The following is a 14,790-nucleotide window of genomic DNA, read 5'->3' as shown; positions in this document are numbered from 1 at the left end:
TGTTAACCACTTGTGTGCCAAATCTTCTTATTTTTTTTCTTTTTTTTAAATTAACATTCGGGGCTAATTAAAAAACATCCGGGGCTTTAGCCCCGGGTTTTTTTTTAGCCTAGGGACGCCACTGGTACGCGAACAGTCCGCCAGTATCTCGCGAGCTGCTTCCACTGACACATCCCGAGCGCGTCACGCCCACACGCGCACCATGTCGGCCGAAAAAGGTAAGGAATATTGGCTTACAAGTTTTTTTCTGCAAGGGGGTCATAGTAAATATCGTAAGAGCTTCAACACGCATTCACAAACTCCACCGGAGTCCCGTGTGACCGAGTGTGTGCGTGTGCGTATGTGCGCGCGTGCATGTCACTTAGTGGGGTTAAATATAAGCTGACTATTTATAGCTGAACACAGTGAAGTACGAATGTATTGAGCTTTCTGCACAACAGCGTCATCTGGTGGATCTGGTGAGGCAGTGCACCACCTGCCCCTAATGTAGAAACGCCACTGGCTGCACACCATTTGAAGTCGCGTTTGGAGTAATGAAAGTTACACACATTATGGCATGACTTTTCTGGATACAATTAGCTGTTAAAAAAAAAATTCATCTTATGACGTCACATGCTATTTTCACAGACCATTTAATTCAGTTCATTTTTATATTAGCCCAATATCATAAATTACAAGTTGGCCTCAGAGGGCTTTACAATCTGTTCACATACGATCGGATCAGGAAGAACTGAAGTAAAAAAAAAACCTCTCCCAGGATTGACAGAAGCAATAGATGTCATATGTATGAACAGAAATAAAGTGTTACATAAACATATTCAATTAATATAACAATTAGGGCAAGGATTTGTTTTGATATGATACATAGTTCCACGCCCTACATCTTATTGGAGCAGGAAAGAGCAGTTGATCTCTGAACTAAAACCCCCGACCCCTTATCCCCCTAGTTCCCGACACCCCGGTGGAAATCCTTGTGAATCTCCTGACGAGAGCCACGGAGGTAGCTAAGGCGAGTGGCAACGTGCCCGAGGAGTTGACCCGTCAGCTGCAGAAGGCTCTGGACATGCGTACCACCACATGCATAGCCATTGCATTAAGTGGTTTAGTGTATTGAGCTAACGTTTTTTTTTGTTGCCAGGTCAAACCCTGAAGATGCTGGTCCACATGAGTCAGGCCAAGAGGGTTCTAGAGATCGGGATGTTCACCGGCTACGGTGCGCTGTCGATGGCCGAGGGGCTTCCCGAGGACGGCTGCTTAGTCGCCTGCGAGTTGGAGCCGTACCTCAAAGAATTTGCTCAGCCCATTTTTGACAAGTCTCCACATGGCAGGAAGATCGCTGTCAGGAATGGGTGCGCCATGGACACCCTGAAGGTGAGAGACACGATCCATCATTTATTTTTTCCCTTTTTTGTGTGGGGGGGGGGGGGGTCAATAAGTTAACAGCCTGTGGGGCACACGGACAGTTTGTCATACCTCTTTGTCTCTTCCAGGAATTGGCTGCTGCAGGTGAGCAGTTTGACGTGGTCGTCATCGATGCTGACAAGGATAATTACATCAACTACTACAACTTTATCCTGGACAACAGTCTGCTGACATTGCGAGGGGTCATATGTGTCGATAACACGCTGTTCAAAGCCAAGGTCTATCTTCAAGACACGACGGACGCCAACGGGCTGGCGCTCACAGAATTCAACCAGTTTGTCCGAGATGATCCACGTGTGGAGCAGGTACCTTTGAAACATGTTTGTATTTTTAAAGTATGATTTTATTTTTGATTGTAACAATGTCCGTTTTGTTTTAAAGGTCATCATCCCTCTTCGAGATGGCATCAGTGTTATCCGTCGGGTGTCTGTGTCCTCCGACTGCTCAAGGACCAACGTACCGTTTAGATAACCCCAACGATCAAACCTCCATGAGCCAGTACCGACATGGGATCGAACCGCCGCCGTCACACCTTCACTCAGCCTCATTCTTACTGATCTTTATTTTTTTTTACAGAGTAAAATAACGGATGCCGAGGTTTTCCGCGGGGTCAAGGGGCGCCCCATCCTCGATCGAATGCGCCTCGACGGAAAGGTGGCCTACGTGACGGGTGCTGGGCAGGGCATAGGTCGCGCTTTCGCCCACACCCTGGGGGAGGCAGGCGCCAAGGTGGCCGTGGTTGACCTGGACCGAGACAAAGCCGAGGCGGTGGCTGGAGAGCTCTTCCTCAAAGGTAAGGGGGTCAATTAAAGGGCCAGTGTGTAGGATATAGATGTCTCTATTAACAGAAACGGCATATAAATTCGGAGTCCGCCAAAAGTGAATCAAATGCTGCCTCTGGAGAAGGCCACATGTTAATGCTACTTGAAGGGCACCTCCGTCATGCTTGGGAAGCGAGGGGTCAGCGGATGGGTATTCAGTAATCTGCAACTTGACCACTAGAGGTCACTATATCTTGCATACAGCTCCCTTTAAGTAGGAGCTGCTCATCCCGGTGCTGGTCCCCTCATTAAGTTGACCCATGAATCCAAAAAAAGGCTTCACAACATCACACTAGGCAACGGGCTCGACATTTTAACACAGTTGCACTTATTTTAGTATAGCCGCACATACACACTGATAGGGTTGCAACCAACTTTATGTAATCGGCTGATTTTCTTTCCTGATTCATTTTTATATGTAAAACATGAGGAAGATGATGAAGCTTGCATCGCACAATTTCCACCAACAGTCCAAAGCTAGTAAGATATTCAGTTCACGGTCATTTTCGAGACAAGCGAAAGCAGATCATTTTCACATTGAAAATGTTGGAAATCAACAATATTGCTAAATTTTGCATTTAAAAGAAATGACACTAATAATTAACTATCAAAATAGTTACTGATGCCTTTTCGTTTTCCATTAATGGACTTAAAGTCAAAGCTCTACTCCCCCCTGTAAAATACACACTCGTTAATTTGGTTTGGTTTTTACTTTGTATTTCTCTTTTTTGAGTGTTGCATAAAGTAAAGTACTTTAGTACTAAGGTTTAGCTTCCTTTTAAATATTACATGTCCTGTTTGTTTGTTTTTCTCACAATGTCTTTTTTAAAGTTATTAAATTTTTTACAAACTTAAAATTAACAAAACCAAAAAGGATCGTGATACGTGGCTCCAGGCTTTTACATCTAATTGACACTCCAACAAAATCAGAGTGTAGCTTGTGATCATTAAATTGTTAGTGTAGATTCGGTTGCACATGTCAATCTCAACACTCCAGAGTCAACATGAGTCCTTGTGTATATTTTGACGTGAGAGCGGTCCATCTATAGTGTCGGTACTCCAGCATCCATCGGTAGAACATCAGCACATCTTCAATCACGCCATGAATACATGCAAACTGGGTTTGTTCACTTCAAAGCTTTGACTGATGTCATAAATTGCGAGTGTGCTCAGGATTTGCCAGCAGGTGGCAGCAGACTCAAGCAGAAAACATACCGCGACAGGTTAAACATGTTCCTCTGAACCCAGCTATGTCATTTAAAATCTTCTTCATCAAGAATGACACGTTTAATATAATATATATGTACTTGTTTGTGTATATTTATATATATATTATATCTTTTTTCACCTTTATTTACACATCTTAAAACACATTGTAATTTCCAAAATAAAGCTATGCATCACGTTACAAGATGTAAAAAAACCAACAACAGTATTTCTAATGGACCACCATGTTTTTCGGACACGGGCATCATTGCCATCTCGATCACAGCTGACATTAGCAAATCGGTCGATGTTCAGAGGATGATTGACGACATTGTCTCCAGATGGGGGGCGGTCCACGTCGCCTGCAACAACGCCGGCATCAACATGAACTCGGCCAGCGAAGACACCAGTCTGGAGGAGTGGGACCAGACCTTCGACGTCAACCTGAGGAGGACTTTCAGGTGCTGCCAGGTGTGTGTCACCAGCTGTAAAACACACACCGGTTTATTCCCTATTGTATTGGTGTACAGTTTTCACACCGAAAAATCGATTGGAAGAATTTGTTTAAATTTATGTTAACTCCAAAAATAGTGTCATGAGATTTTCACTCAAGTCACATGCTGCTGTAAAATTAGATGCAAGGACACATTCTGCTTCGGACAATATGAACACTTCACTGTTGCTATGAAAAAGAGTAGGATTTTTGGAAGATCAGAAAAAAAATCAGAGTATTCTGATTTTTTTTTAAAGAGCTTTTAAATGTTGTGCAAATTGTACACAGCTTGATTTTATAAGGTATCTAATGTTTTAGAAGCTGAAATTATTGTGCAGAATCTGACTAAACTTCAAGTTTAAACGCACAACAACGAATGTAGCAGATGTAGAAGTGTGTGTGTGTGTGTGTGTGTGTGTGTGTGTGTGTGTGTGTGTGTGTGTGTGTGTGTGTGTGTGTGTGTGTGTGTGTGTGTGCGTGTGTGATAGAGGCATTTGTTTTTCTACAGATCACATTAACTTTGTTATGAGCAAGTTAGTAAATCACAAGTTTAAAAAAAGAAAGTATTTTAATGGTATTTGTGGCTTTGGAAGCTGCAGAATTTTCTTCACTTGCAAAGGAACAATTAATACTTTACTTTATCAAAAAAATCTCAAAATCACACATTTTTGGTGATGCATCATTTTTCATGAAGTGAAGCCACTGCTCGGCAGATGATGCAAAGCTGCAGAGCTCCATGTGTTTTCATATTTACATGATTACATTTAGTTATGTATCTCACATTTAAAATGTTAAAAATTGAGAATTAGCCTACATTGAGCCTAAATATCATTATATATATATATATATATATATATATATATATATATATTAATTCTCCCATCTATTCGTGAGAGAAACTGACTAAAGAACCAAATTGATTCCGTCTGTTTCTGTCAGAACTAGTCAGGGTATGACCACATTTGTATGTGTCTGTATATATATATATATATATATATATTTATATTAAATACGCCCTGCCACCCAAATGTTGTTTAACCACGATTTCTGTCTCCTTGGATATACTTCATGTTTTTGTGTTGATCTGTGCTCAGGCTTATGGCAGCATATCCGTGCAATAATAAGGTGTTTAATGTGCCTCCTTTCCCCCTGAATCCTCGCCTTAGGCAGCAGGTCGAGTGATGTTGAAGCAAGGATACGGCAAGATTATCAACACAGCCTCCATGGCCAGTCTAATAGGTGAGTGATGATTCTATTCCCCCACCTTCTCTCTGGAGCCCCTCCATGTCTGCTTTTAATCTCCCCATTTGGCGTGGAGAGTTGGGTCGAGAGGAGGAGGAGGAGGAAGAGGAGAGGTGGGGAGAGGGGAGGCAGGGAGAGTTAAATACATTTGTGCTGTGCAGCAATGTGCGGGAGTGCACATCACATGAAATAGTTTTTATCATCAGACTGAAAGTCGTCAGAACGGCCTTCTGGACCATTACAGTTGGAATGAGGACAACAACAAAAAAATATATATATAGGTATTCCTACTTTTCAAACCGGATAAGCCAACTGTTCTCCTTTTCAACTTTTACCCCAGTTAAACTGTTGTGTGTGTGTGTGTGTGTGTGTGCGTGGCGACGCATCAGGCCCTGCGTGCGGTAAGCAGAGCAGGAAAGTGTCGGGGATTGCGTCTCGCCGCGGCGCTTTTGCATCATAATAAACATCCCCTCTCTGCGGAGCTGTCTGGAGGATGTGGAAGGCAACCTGAGGTCCAACTCGGGAGTGGCCGGGTTCCTGTGCCTGCAGCCTTTGTTTGAACAGCGGAAGACACTTTCAGAGTTCAGTGAGAGCTCTTAGTAAAAGCCCTGTTTAATGCCCCCCCCCCCCTTATCCAACAGGTTCCTCCAGAGGAACAGCAACACTTCATCAGCAGTAGAGTCAAATCGCCAGTAAACCTGCCGCGCCATATGGGCCACCGGTCCCGACCGCAGGGGCATGCTGGTAAATAGATGGCCGGCGTTTTTTACAACAAAAATGATCAATTACTCACATTACGTGCAGTCCTTCAGGAATTCACTTTATTGGTCTGGACATCTGTTATAATATTGTCATAATGTGTAATCAGATGGGACCTGTTCTAGCCAAGTGGAAGCCCCCAAAAAAAGCAACCGTAAACGGCCAATTAAAATGCACAATGACAGCTTTTTGTCCATCTGCTGAATAGAACGTGTGCGCCCGCTAACCCCTCCTCCACAGACACAAACGCGACCGCCAACCACCATTTTTTCTTCTTCTTCTTCTTCTAACGGCCAGCAGTTCAAAAGACGCCCAGACAGGAAATATCCAAGTCGATACGATCACCCTCGGCTGCGCGACGACCTTACGGAGGGATCGTGAGACACTCGCGCTCGTACCTGCAGATCTCGCCAATTTTGGAGAAAAAAAAAAGGAAAAAAAGAGTGCATCATTTGAACTCCAGAGGAATTTCAAACGCAAACGGCGTGCCTGATGGAGGGCATGTTTTCTCTCCCACTTGAAGTGGGCAATAAGCAGCAGGGTGAATGTTAAAGAGGGCTTTGGAGAATGCTCTCCTTCTACCTCCCTTTTTCCCTTCTCCGGGGATTACTGCTCTTTAAGACGTGCGAAAAACATCAATGCAGGTTTATTTAAAGGATGAAGGCATTTTCTGAATGGTATTTTGGGGCCGTATCATCAGGTCTTGAGCGAGGATTAGTGCTATTAGGCATTTTTGAGCTGTGTTTCCTGTCCTGATAAATCGGATTTCACCTTCAATCTGCAGGTAAGCCCTGGGCTCCGCTCCTCCTCGCCTGCTCCTCTGAGGTCCTAGCCTCCCCTTATCCAGCCCGGCCCAACCTTCCCATCCTCTGCTATCTCGCCCGCACTCTGCACACAATCCTACTATAAAAGCGCGCTTTCAGCTACGGTTTCCGTTGCCCCAGCCTGCTTTTTTTTTTTTAAACATCTTATTTTCCCCCAAAACTTTACATCCACCTCGCAAAATCTCTCTTCGCATCTTAATCCCAATGTACGCGGGATGCTGCTGCCTTTTTCTCCCCTTCTTCTTTCTTCCTTCTTCTCCCCAGGACCGCGTGCTTCTCCGCAGCTGGCCGGTATTTATCATCCCGGCCTCACACTGAAGCCATTTGGCAGTCAGATCGGCGGGTGACGAGGTTAACTACTAAAGTTGTATGTAACTTGGAGCCCTCCTTGTGATGATTAATCAACCGACAGAAAATGAGCCCCTGTCCCGTTATCCCATGCAGTGTGCAGCATCTGTGATGGTCAAGGCAAACAAATGGTTGCCTGCCTTATTTTGTTGCTGAGGACAGAGCATAACTGGACATTACAAGCAATTAATTGTACATGGCTTTCGTCCTCGGAGTGCCCGGCGGCTAATGGAAGAGGCTTTTTTTTGTGGCGACCACGAGAAACCGCAGGAGCTGCAATATAAAATGCATATGTTGTCAGCTTTGTCATTTTTTTTGCCTCTCCACTATGAATAAATCACTCCAAAAAATGACCACCTGAGAATTGTAAAAAGTGCATCCGTTGTTAATGAATGTCATCTTTTATGAATAAGAAACCCCCACGTGTTGTGTCTGTTACGGGTAACTGATTTTTTTTTTTTCACGCAGTCCCCCATCCACAGAAGCAGCTTTCCTACAACACGTCCAAGGCCGGAGTGGTCAAACTCACTCAGACTCTGGGCACTGAATGGATTGATAGAGGAGTGCATGTCAACTGCATCTCCCCGTAAGTGCCTCCGACTCTTGACCGCCTTCTTCTCTTGTACCAAATACACCTTCTTCTTTTTTTGCGAGGGCTTATATATATATATCTTTATTCCAGACTCATGGGTCCATAAAACAACAAACACAAATACAACAACAATATATAAAATACAATACGAGGACACCGGTCCAGCCATTGCAGCCAAAAAAATCACTCGGGATTAAAAAACATACAAACATTTGTTCCATTGCTTCCAGAAACAAGACGAATACCTGGTATCACTCAGTGCTGGGTCAGCCAAGGCTTTTATAACTACATTCTCTGAGACACTTAGTCGACATTTAAATTTATACATAAAATTGATTGGATAGGATTGAGCCGCAAAGTGCTGATTAGTGCGTTCCTTTGCTTTTCATATGAAGAGCCCCCCGTTTGAGAACGATGCACTAATTTAGGTCCTCAAACAAAACATCCGCGCTTAATTAGATGACGTCTTGAGGGATGAATCAACCAAAACACTTGCTCTAATTGTTCTATTCAATTAGGGAATCGCATTTGCAACCTCACTCTGAGTGTTTTCGGTGCAACAATGGCGCCTTGTTTGTATCTATTTGTCTGTGAAGCTGAGCAGGGGGTGTGTGTGTGTGTGTGGGGGGGGGGGGGGGGGCAAGAAAGGAGGAGAACACCGGAAGGTAGGTGTGTGTGTGTGTGTGTGTGTGTGTGTGTGTGTGTGTGTGTGTGTGTGTGTGTGTGTGTGTGTGTGTGTGTGTGTGTGTGTGTGTGTGTGTGTGTGTGTGTGTGTGTGTGTGTGTGTGGTGAAGAGCATCCCTTAGCCCCAGCCATCCCTGAACAAAAATCCAGGTCCAGTCACAGCCCCAGAACAAAGCCCTTTCACACCCGCTCGGCTTTATTTATCAGCAGCTTGTTTGCTAATTTTAATTTGCACAGAAGCAATCCCCCCCCCCCCTCCCCCTCGCTAACCGGTCGTCTCAATGGGCCCGCTGATTTCTTTGAAGTGACAGTCGGTAAATATGCATAAAAAAAGAGGGAAAAAAAGAAAAGGGGACACAATTAGCGCTCGCGAGGTTGACTGGAGCCCGATTCCATTGGCAACTTTCGCCGCAGCGGTGATAAGCTGCATTATCTCGAAAATTGGCTGAGGGAAAACAGTACCTCTGATTGCCAGCAAAGGTTCCAGATAACAGGGCAGCTGAGGAGAAATATAATTGAGGTGGAATATGTTAACCAAGGTGTCACACGCTCCTTGCAAGTGCTAATTTAGCCAAATGTTGGAATTCCATATCAAGGCGCCAGGATGAGACGAACAATGGTTTCGGGCCTCGCTGGCTTTCAGTCACTGTCACGTCACGTCGTGTTGGGAGTCAGAAGTCGTCCTCGTGTTCGGCGCAGGCGGGCGTGTTGACATATTTATTCACATGTAAGCTCTGTGATACCTTTTTCTGTGTGTGGAAGGAACTGCATTTGTATAATATTGCTGTCGCTCAACCGAAACACCTGTTTTTCTCGTAAATCCCACCCAAATACTGTCTGAAGCGCAAGTCAATCGCGAGTCGCATGTAATGTAGAGGGCTTAAACCGAAGGCCTTGAGCAAATCATGGCAGGAGCCCCAACCCCCCCCCCCCCCCCCCCTTAACCGTGGGCTCTTCCTGAGATGTGCCAGCAGTAAACACCATCAGAGATGCCATGCCCTTTCTTCAAAGGATAATTGGGTTTATTTTTGTCACCAAAGTGGTGGCTCTGAAACAACGCTGTCACTCCTGGCTCCTGGAGTTGTGATGCCTTCTGATTTCATTGTGTGTGTTTTTTTCTCTCTCTCTCCCCCCCCCCCTCTTTCTCCCCCATCCTCTTTCACCATCTCTCTTTTCAGGGGGATTGTTGACACCCCTCTCATCCACTCGGAGAGTCTGATGCCTCTGGTGCAGCGCTGGCTGTCAGATATCCCTGCTGGTAGACTGGCTCAAGTGACAGACCTGCAAGCTGCAGTGGTCGACTTGGCATCTGACGCCTCCGACTACATGACAGGGCATAACTTAGTCATAGAGGGTGGGCAAAGTCTGTGGTAGATGAAGAGATGAAAACTTTTTTTTAGATATCTTTATTTTTCCTCTTCGCTCTCCCGGGATTAGTCTCCCAAACAGGTGGCATTCACATTATCTCCTTTTCGATACATTCGCATCAGTCAAGCTTAAATCTGTTCAACCTTTTTCAAAGTCAAAATCTGTTTTATCGTGTGAAGAAGATAAATGTTAGCGTTTTTTCTTTTTTCTTTGCTCCTGTATAGAGAGGCAATGTCCCGCCCATTCTGGTGTCTCCCATTGGACCTTATTTCAGAGTGGCGAAAGAAAAGTATTGTTTTGATCCTGTTTGAAGCGTGCCATGAATTACACATAATGGTGTTTGTCCAATCAAACCGATCAGTGAACTACATCACTGGTCTCGAGCAATGAACGTCAACTGCATCGACGTGGCCGCTACCATGGCTCGCTAGCTCGGTAACGTAGCTACGCTCGTAGCGTAGCTATGATCGTAACGTAGCTATGATCGTAGCGTAGCTATTCTGATAATGCAGCTATCCTCATGCAAAAACAAATATGTTTAAGTTTTTTATCCAGGGACTCATTTCAGCCGCTGGGAATCAAAAAAGACCCGTTGATTTTTAGTTGTGTAGTCTATCCAATTACGTATTTTCACGGTCTGAAACTTCAACGTTTTTTTAGGACAAAAGAAATGTCTGTGAACAAAAAAGAAGAAATCTGTTACTGCGCCTTGAAACGTGTCGCAATCTTTGTTAATGTTGTCTCAAAAAACACTGGAAGAAACTCGTATTTGACGCCCACGAAAGAAAGTCTATTTGTGTTTGTAGCACTGTTTCATACAAATGACGTTCAACATGCTTTTGCAGGATAATATGGCGGTTTTGTATTATGACGACAACAAAAAAACGCCGCTTCTTTGCATGCTATTAATTATTATGCGCCAGTGGAATTTCTGAATGACCAAATAAATTGGAACATATGAGCTGCAGTGTCTGCGGCCCGTTATTACAGTGTGTATATATGTTTAAATGTTCACATAAAATAGAGCAGCAGAATGATTGGATCAGTGATGCCGGTGAGTTGTGTCGTGCACCTTGGCTCCCCCCACATCCCTCTGGTCCAAGACTTGTACCGTGTGTGCAGGATTTACAGCATCCCGGTGCGCCTCTCTCCACCACTTCCTGGTCAAATGGTCCCCCCCCCCCCACACACACACACACAAGTGGTGCTTGTGAGCGCCATCTTAATTGCTCCATTAACTGTTTGTGCGCTGAAAAACAATACTTAAAGGAGAGGTCACTCGAGGACGTGACCTCAGACGCTGCAATTATAGGAAAAGTAGCGGCCAATTAGCGCCCTCTGCAATGTGACACTGTTGCTGTTTATGTGGGAAAACTTCAACTTCTCACTGTTAGTGACCAGTCGCTGATTTACATAATTGAGGGATTGGTCATTAATGGAAATGGCGTGTGAGAGGATCCCATTAAGATATGGAGTGAGATCTGATCACCTCCTCTGCTCCGTGCTATTTATCTCCAGCTGCATTGGCACGTTAGAAATTATTAGGATTCTTATCCTCGTACTTAACGGTCAAAATATCAAAGTTTGCACGCAAGGTCTCGCTGAATGTGTTCACACAAAGGCAAATTGTCTTCTTTTTTTGTAGGGCACTTGCCTCTTTTGCCACTGAGGGGCAGTATAAAGGCAGGCAGCCGCAGCATGAGGATACAACGTTCCAACGAGAGGTTATCACATTATTTGCTATCATCTAAAGGTAATAACAGTGAACCCTGTCTTTACGTGCATGACATGCAATAAGTACACCTCTCCGATTCTAGTGTGCAAACAGCTCAAAGTGTGCGACAATCAAAGAAAGCCTGAACAAATACTCATATTTTCAATTAAAAGTGGTTTGATAGTGGACAGTTGCATTTCAAATGCATAAAAAAAAGAAGTTAATTCTCATAATTTTTCAAGAGGAGATTGGAGCAGCCTTTAGAGTCCAGAGACGATGGAGCGCAAATATGAATCTGTGACACTATAAATGATAAATTACTAAATCTATTTGCATCTGCGGACCAAATTTACCGAATACAAATAGGATCCCAGCTAGTTTTTTTGTTCGTTTTGACAGTTATCTGGCAGATAAAGGGGATTGTTGCAGCCCAGCTCAACAGAAGGGATGCACAGTTGAGATCAAAAGCTGCTCTTACCAGCTTTTCACTGACATCATCCAGCAGCTAAACTTGTTTTTCGTCGTCATGTTTTGCACCACAGACGAGACTCTTTCCCGGCCCACTTGGAGGCCTTGTTTTCCTTTACAATTGCGAGCTAAAAAGACCATATCTATAATTTTGAGCAGCAGAATGTGATATCGCCTCGAATGCCTGCTTCATGAAGTGTAAGTGATCTTGAATCCATTATTTATGACCTCCTTTTGCTACCATTACACTGCCGAGAGCGGGACCCTGGTGTACAAAGCGCTGTTGTGCTAAACAGTTCTCCGGCAGGGGGAGAAAAAAAAAGGGCACTTGCGCCCTCACACTTGAAATCAACTTTGATTAATGCCCGGCTCTGTCACGGCGTGCAACATTTTACAGCAGCAGGCGCTCGGAGGGAGACCCGGGTCGATGGCGAACAACACGATGAGGCAATGTGTGTCGCTGAGCAGGCGGTGTCCCGGTGACACCGCCTGCTCAGAGGACCCAAGGGTTTATGGATGACATATTAACATTTGACAATATCAATACACTTTTATTGATGGATTATGGCGTCCTGTTACATACCCACTCAGTGAGATGTTTGAGGATGAAATGTGGTACCTCTTATAAATTGAGTTGAGCCCCCTCATGATGCTATCATCTTGAGGTGGGACTGCGCAACAGCGAAGGGAAAATGTCAACATTTATCTTCCAATAAACTGTGAACATTTAACTCAATGACCCAAATTGATTCAATTTGACTAATTACCTCATGGAAAATCTGATCCTCATTTAGCTTCCAAACAAAAGTAAAGCCGCTCACCTCCTAAACCCCCTCGCTTTGTCCCTTTGGAATAAAAAGCGGCTAAAATAACATACCCAAAATGAATCAGGGATGGCTCCTTTATATCTGGTCTCCTTTGAAGAAGCTGGAAGTAAACTAACCTATATTACCATTCGAGAGGAAATAGAGAACCAATGAAGGAAACAATAAGATTATTATTATTATTCTCATTTAGGATAAAAAATATCAATTTCAGAGGCAATATCACTGAAAAAATCATGATACAACTGGATGTCTCCTAGTACTCTGTAACTGTATACGTTTGATGGAAAACACCCAAATACAACATTTATGATAAAATGTATGAAGACATACTCTGTATGTTTGTCTGTTTTGGCCATGTGTGCTGTTTGGTGGAGGTTTACTTCAAAACACTTTATTTCCATAGAGCCATGTTACAAATAACATGAATCTATTCCAAAACATTGAGAGAGTAATAAACACACTTAATTCCGCATTGATATTACTTTCCGCCTGCTCATATGTGGTTTTCTGATGGATATAATAAACATGTAAGGAACTATAATTTGACGTTTTGGGTGAAAATGAAGTACTCATTTGGTGAAATATCTTGATAAGAACATTTATTTCAGTGTAACCGGGTGACGACGCAAAGCATCATTTTGTGGTCTGAAAAAAAAGTATCCGGTATCTTTTTCATGAAAACTTGTTCTTATATTTACAAAGTTTATATCGGCACAAGTTGCTCTATCAGCGGTTAGGGGCGTGGCTAGGCGTTTTGTTGCCTCCGGACAAATCTTCTGCTGATTCCAGTCTTAATGCTGAGCTAAGCTAATCTGCTGCTCGTACCAGCTTCATGTTTGCCGGCAAGAAAGCAAACTGGCGTCCCTCCCCCCTCAAAAAAATGTCACGCAACTCTAATTGTTCCCTCGACACCACAAACTGAACAATATTTACAAGTTCACGTCTATTTATTTAAGTAAATTCTCCCTCCAAAAGCTCCAACTGCTGTTTCATTGTAATCATGAGAGGTTGCATCAAGTTAGATAAGCCTTTTGTGTTCTCATGCGATTCTGTTCTGTGTGTGTGTGTGTGTGTGTGTTGCACTTGACTCGCTGAAGGCACTGGATCATTGTCTTCCCATGTTTGTTATCTCATGTGTTATTCATTGAAAAGCTGTTTTTCTGTTTGCGCTCCTCATGCTACGTGGTGCCTTCACATGGGGTCACTTTAACTGGCTGCTGTGTGTACTTGGATGGATTGCCAATAAATACAAGTGTGAGGACTTTGTCAAGCTGCATTATTAGGCCATATCATATTCCCTTTGTATGCATGTGGGGTGAATAGCACAAATAGGTTTTCTTTAGAACTTTTTTGACCAAAACCAGGTTTCACATATTGTATTTGTTTTCCTTTCTAAGTTTCTTGGCTTTACAATGCAGGATTTGTCATAATTAAATAAAAACATACCTGGTGTGTTTTTTTCCGTCATTACTTGCCATGACTGCAATAACACAGATGTGTTCCTGCTGCATTCTCCCCCCCCCCCCCCCCTTACTTCACTGTTTGCATGAGATATGATAGCCATGCTTTTACCAAACATGATTATGATTGGTTTTATTTTCAAAGATGCCTCCTATGAAATCTCAAGAGGTGTCCAAAAAACAATCCAAACGTCCACATCCTGTGTCCACGTTGTAAATGTATCAGGCTTTTATTCACCGTTAATACTGAGCCGGGGAAACATTGCACTCCGAGTTCTCTAATTACAATGCAGCTAATGTGTTATTTCCTCCCCATGTGGGATTACTTTCATCTTTCCCATTAAGATGCACATTTTGTTTGGATACTCAAATTACAAACCCCATATTAAATCTGACTGTGCAAAAGGCATTGATCATAGGCCCCGATAGCTGCACTCCAACTTTGATTTAATTTGCACTTCCATTAATATCTATGAGACGTCCGATTGTCGTCTTGGGCATATTGATGGTATTGTAAGCCCTGCCTTCATATAATGTTCCCCAGCGGCAATGAGGAAATGTT

The 14,790-nt window shown here is 43.5% G+C and overlaps 1 protein-coding gene across 1 annotated transcript; it reads left to right on the top strand.

Moving 5' to 3' along the window:
- Positions 1–85: 85 nt before the first annotated feature.
- zgc:113054 (uncharacterized protein LOC541322 homolog) lies at positions 86–14,224 on the top strand. Its single transcript, XM_056438094.1, has 9 exons — positions 86–218; positions 1,139–1,371; positions 1,491–1,727; positions 1,804–1,878; positions 1,999–2,213; positions 3,710–3,920; positions 5,109–5,181; positions 7,584–7,701; positions 9,570–14,224. The coding sequence occupies exons 1-9, from the start codon at positions 203–205 to the stop codon at positions 9,763–9,765; spliced, it is 1,374 nt and encodes a 457-aa protein (XP_056294069.1). The 5' UTR covers positions 86–202; the 3' UTR covers positions 9,766–14,224.
- Positions 14,225–14,790: the final 566 nt, after the last annotated feature.

Source organism: Pseudoliparis swirei, chromosome 18, assembly GCF_029220125.1.
Source record: "Pseudoliparis swirei isolate HS2019 ecotype Mariana Trench chromosome 18, NWPU_hadal_v1, whole genome shotgun sequence".
NCBI lineage: Eukaryota > Metazoa > Chordata > Actinopteri > Perciformes > Liparidae > Pseudoliparis > Pseudoliparis swirei.
This window is presented reverse-complemented; position numbering and strand designations above follow the sequence as displayed.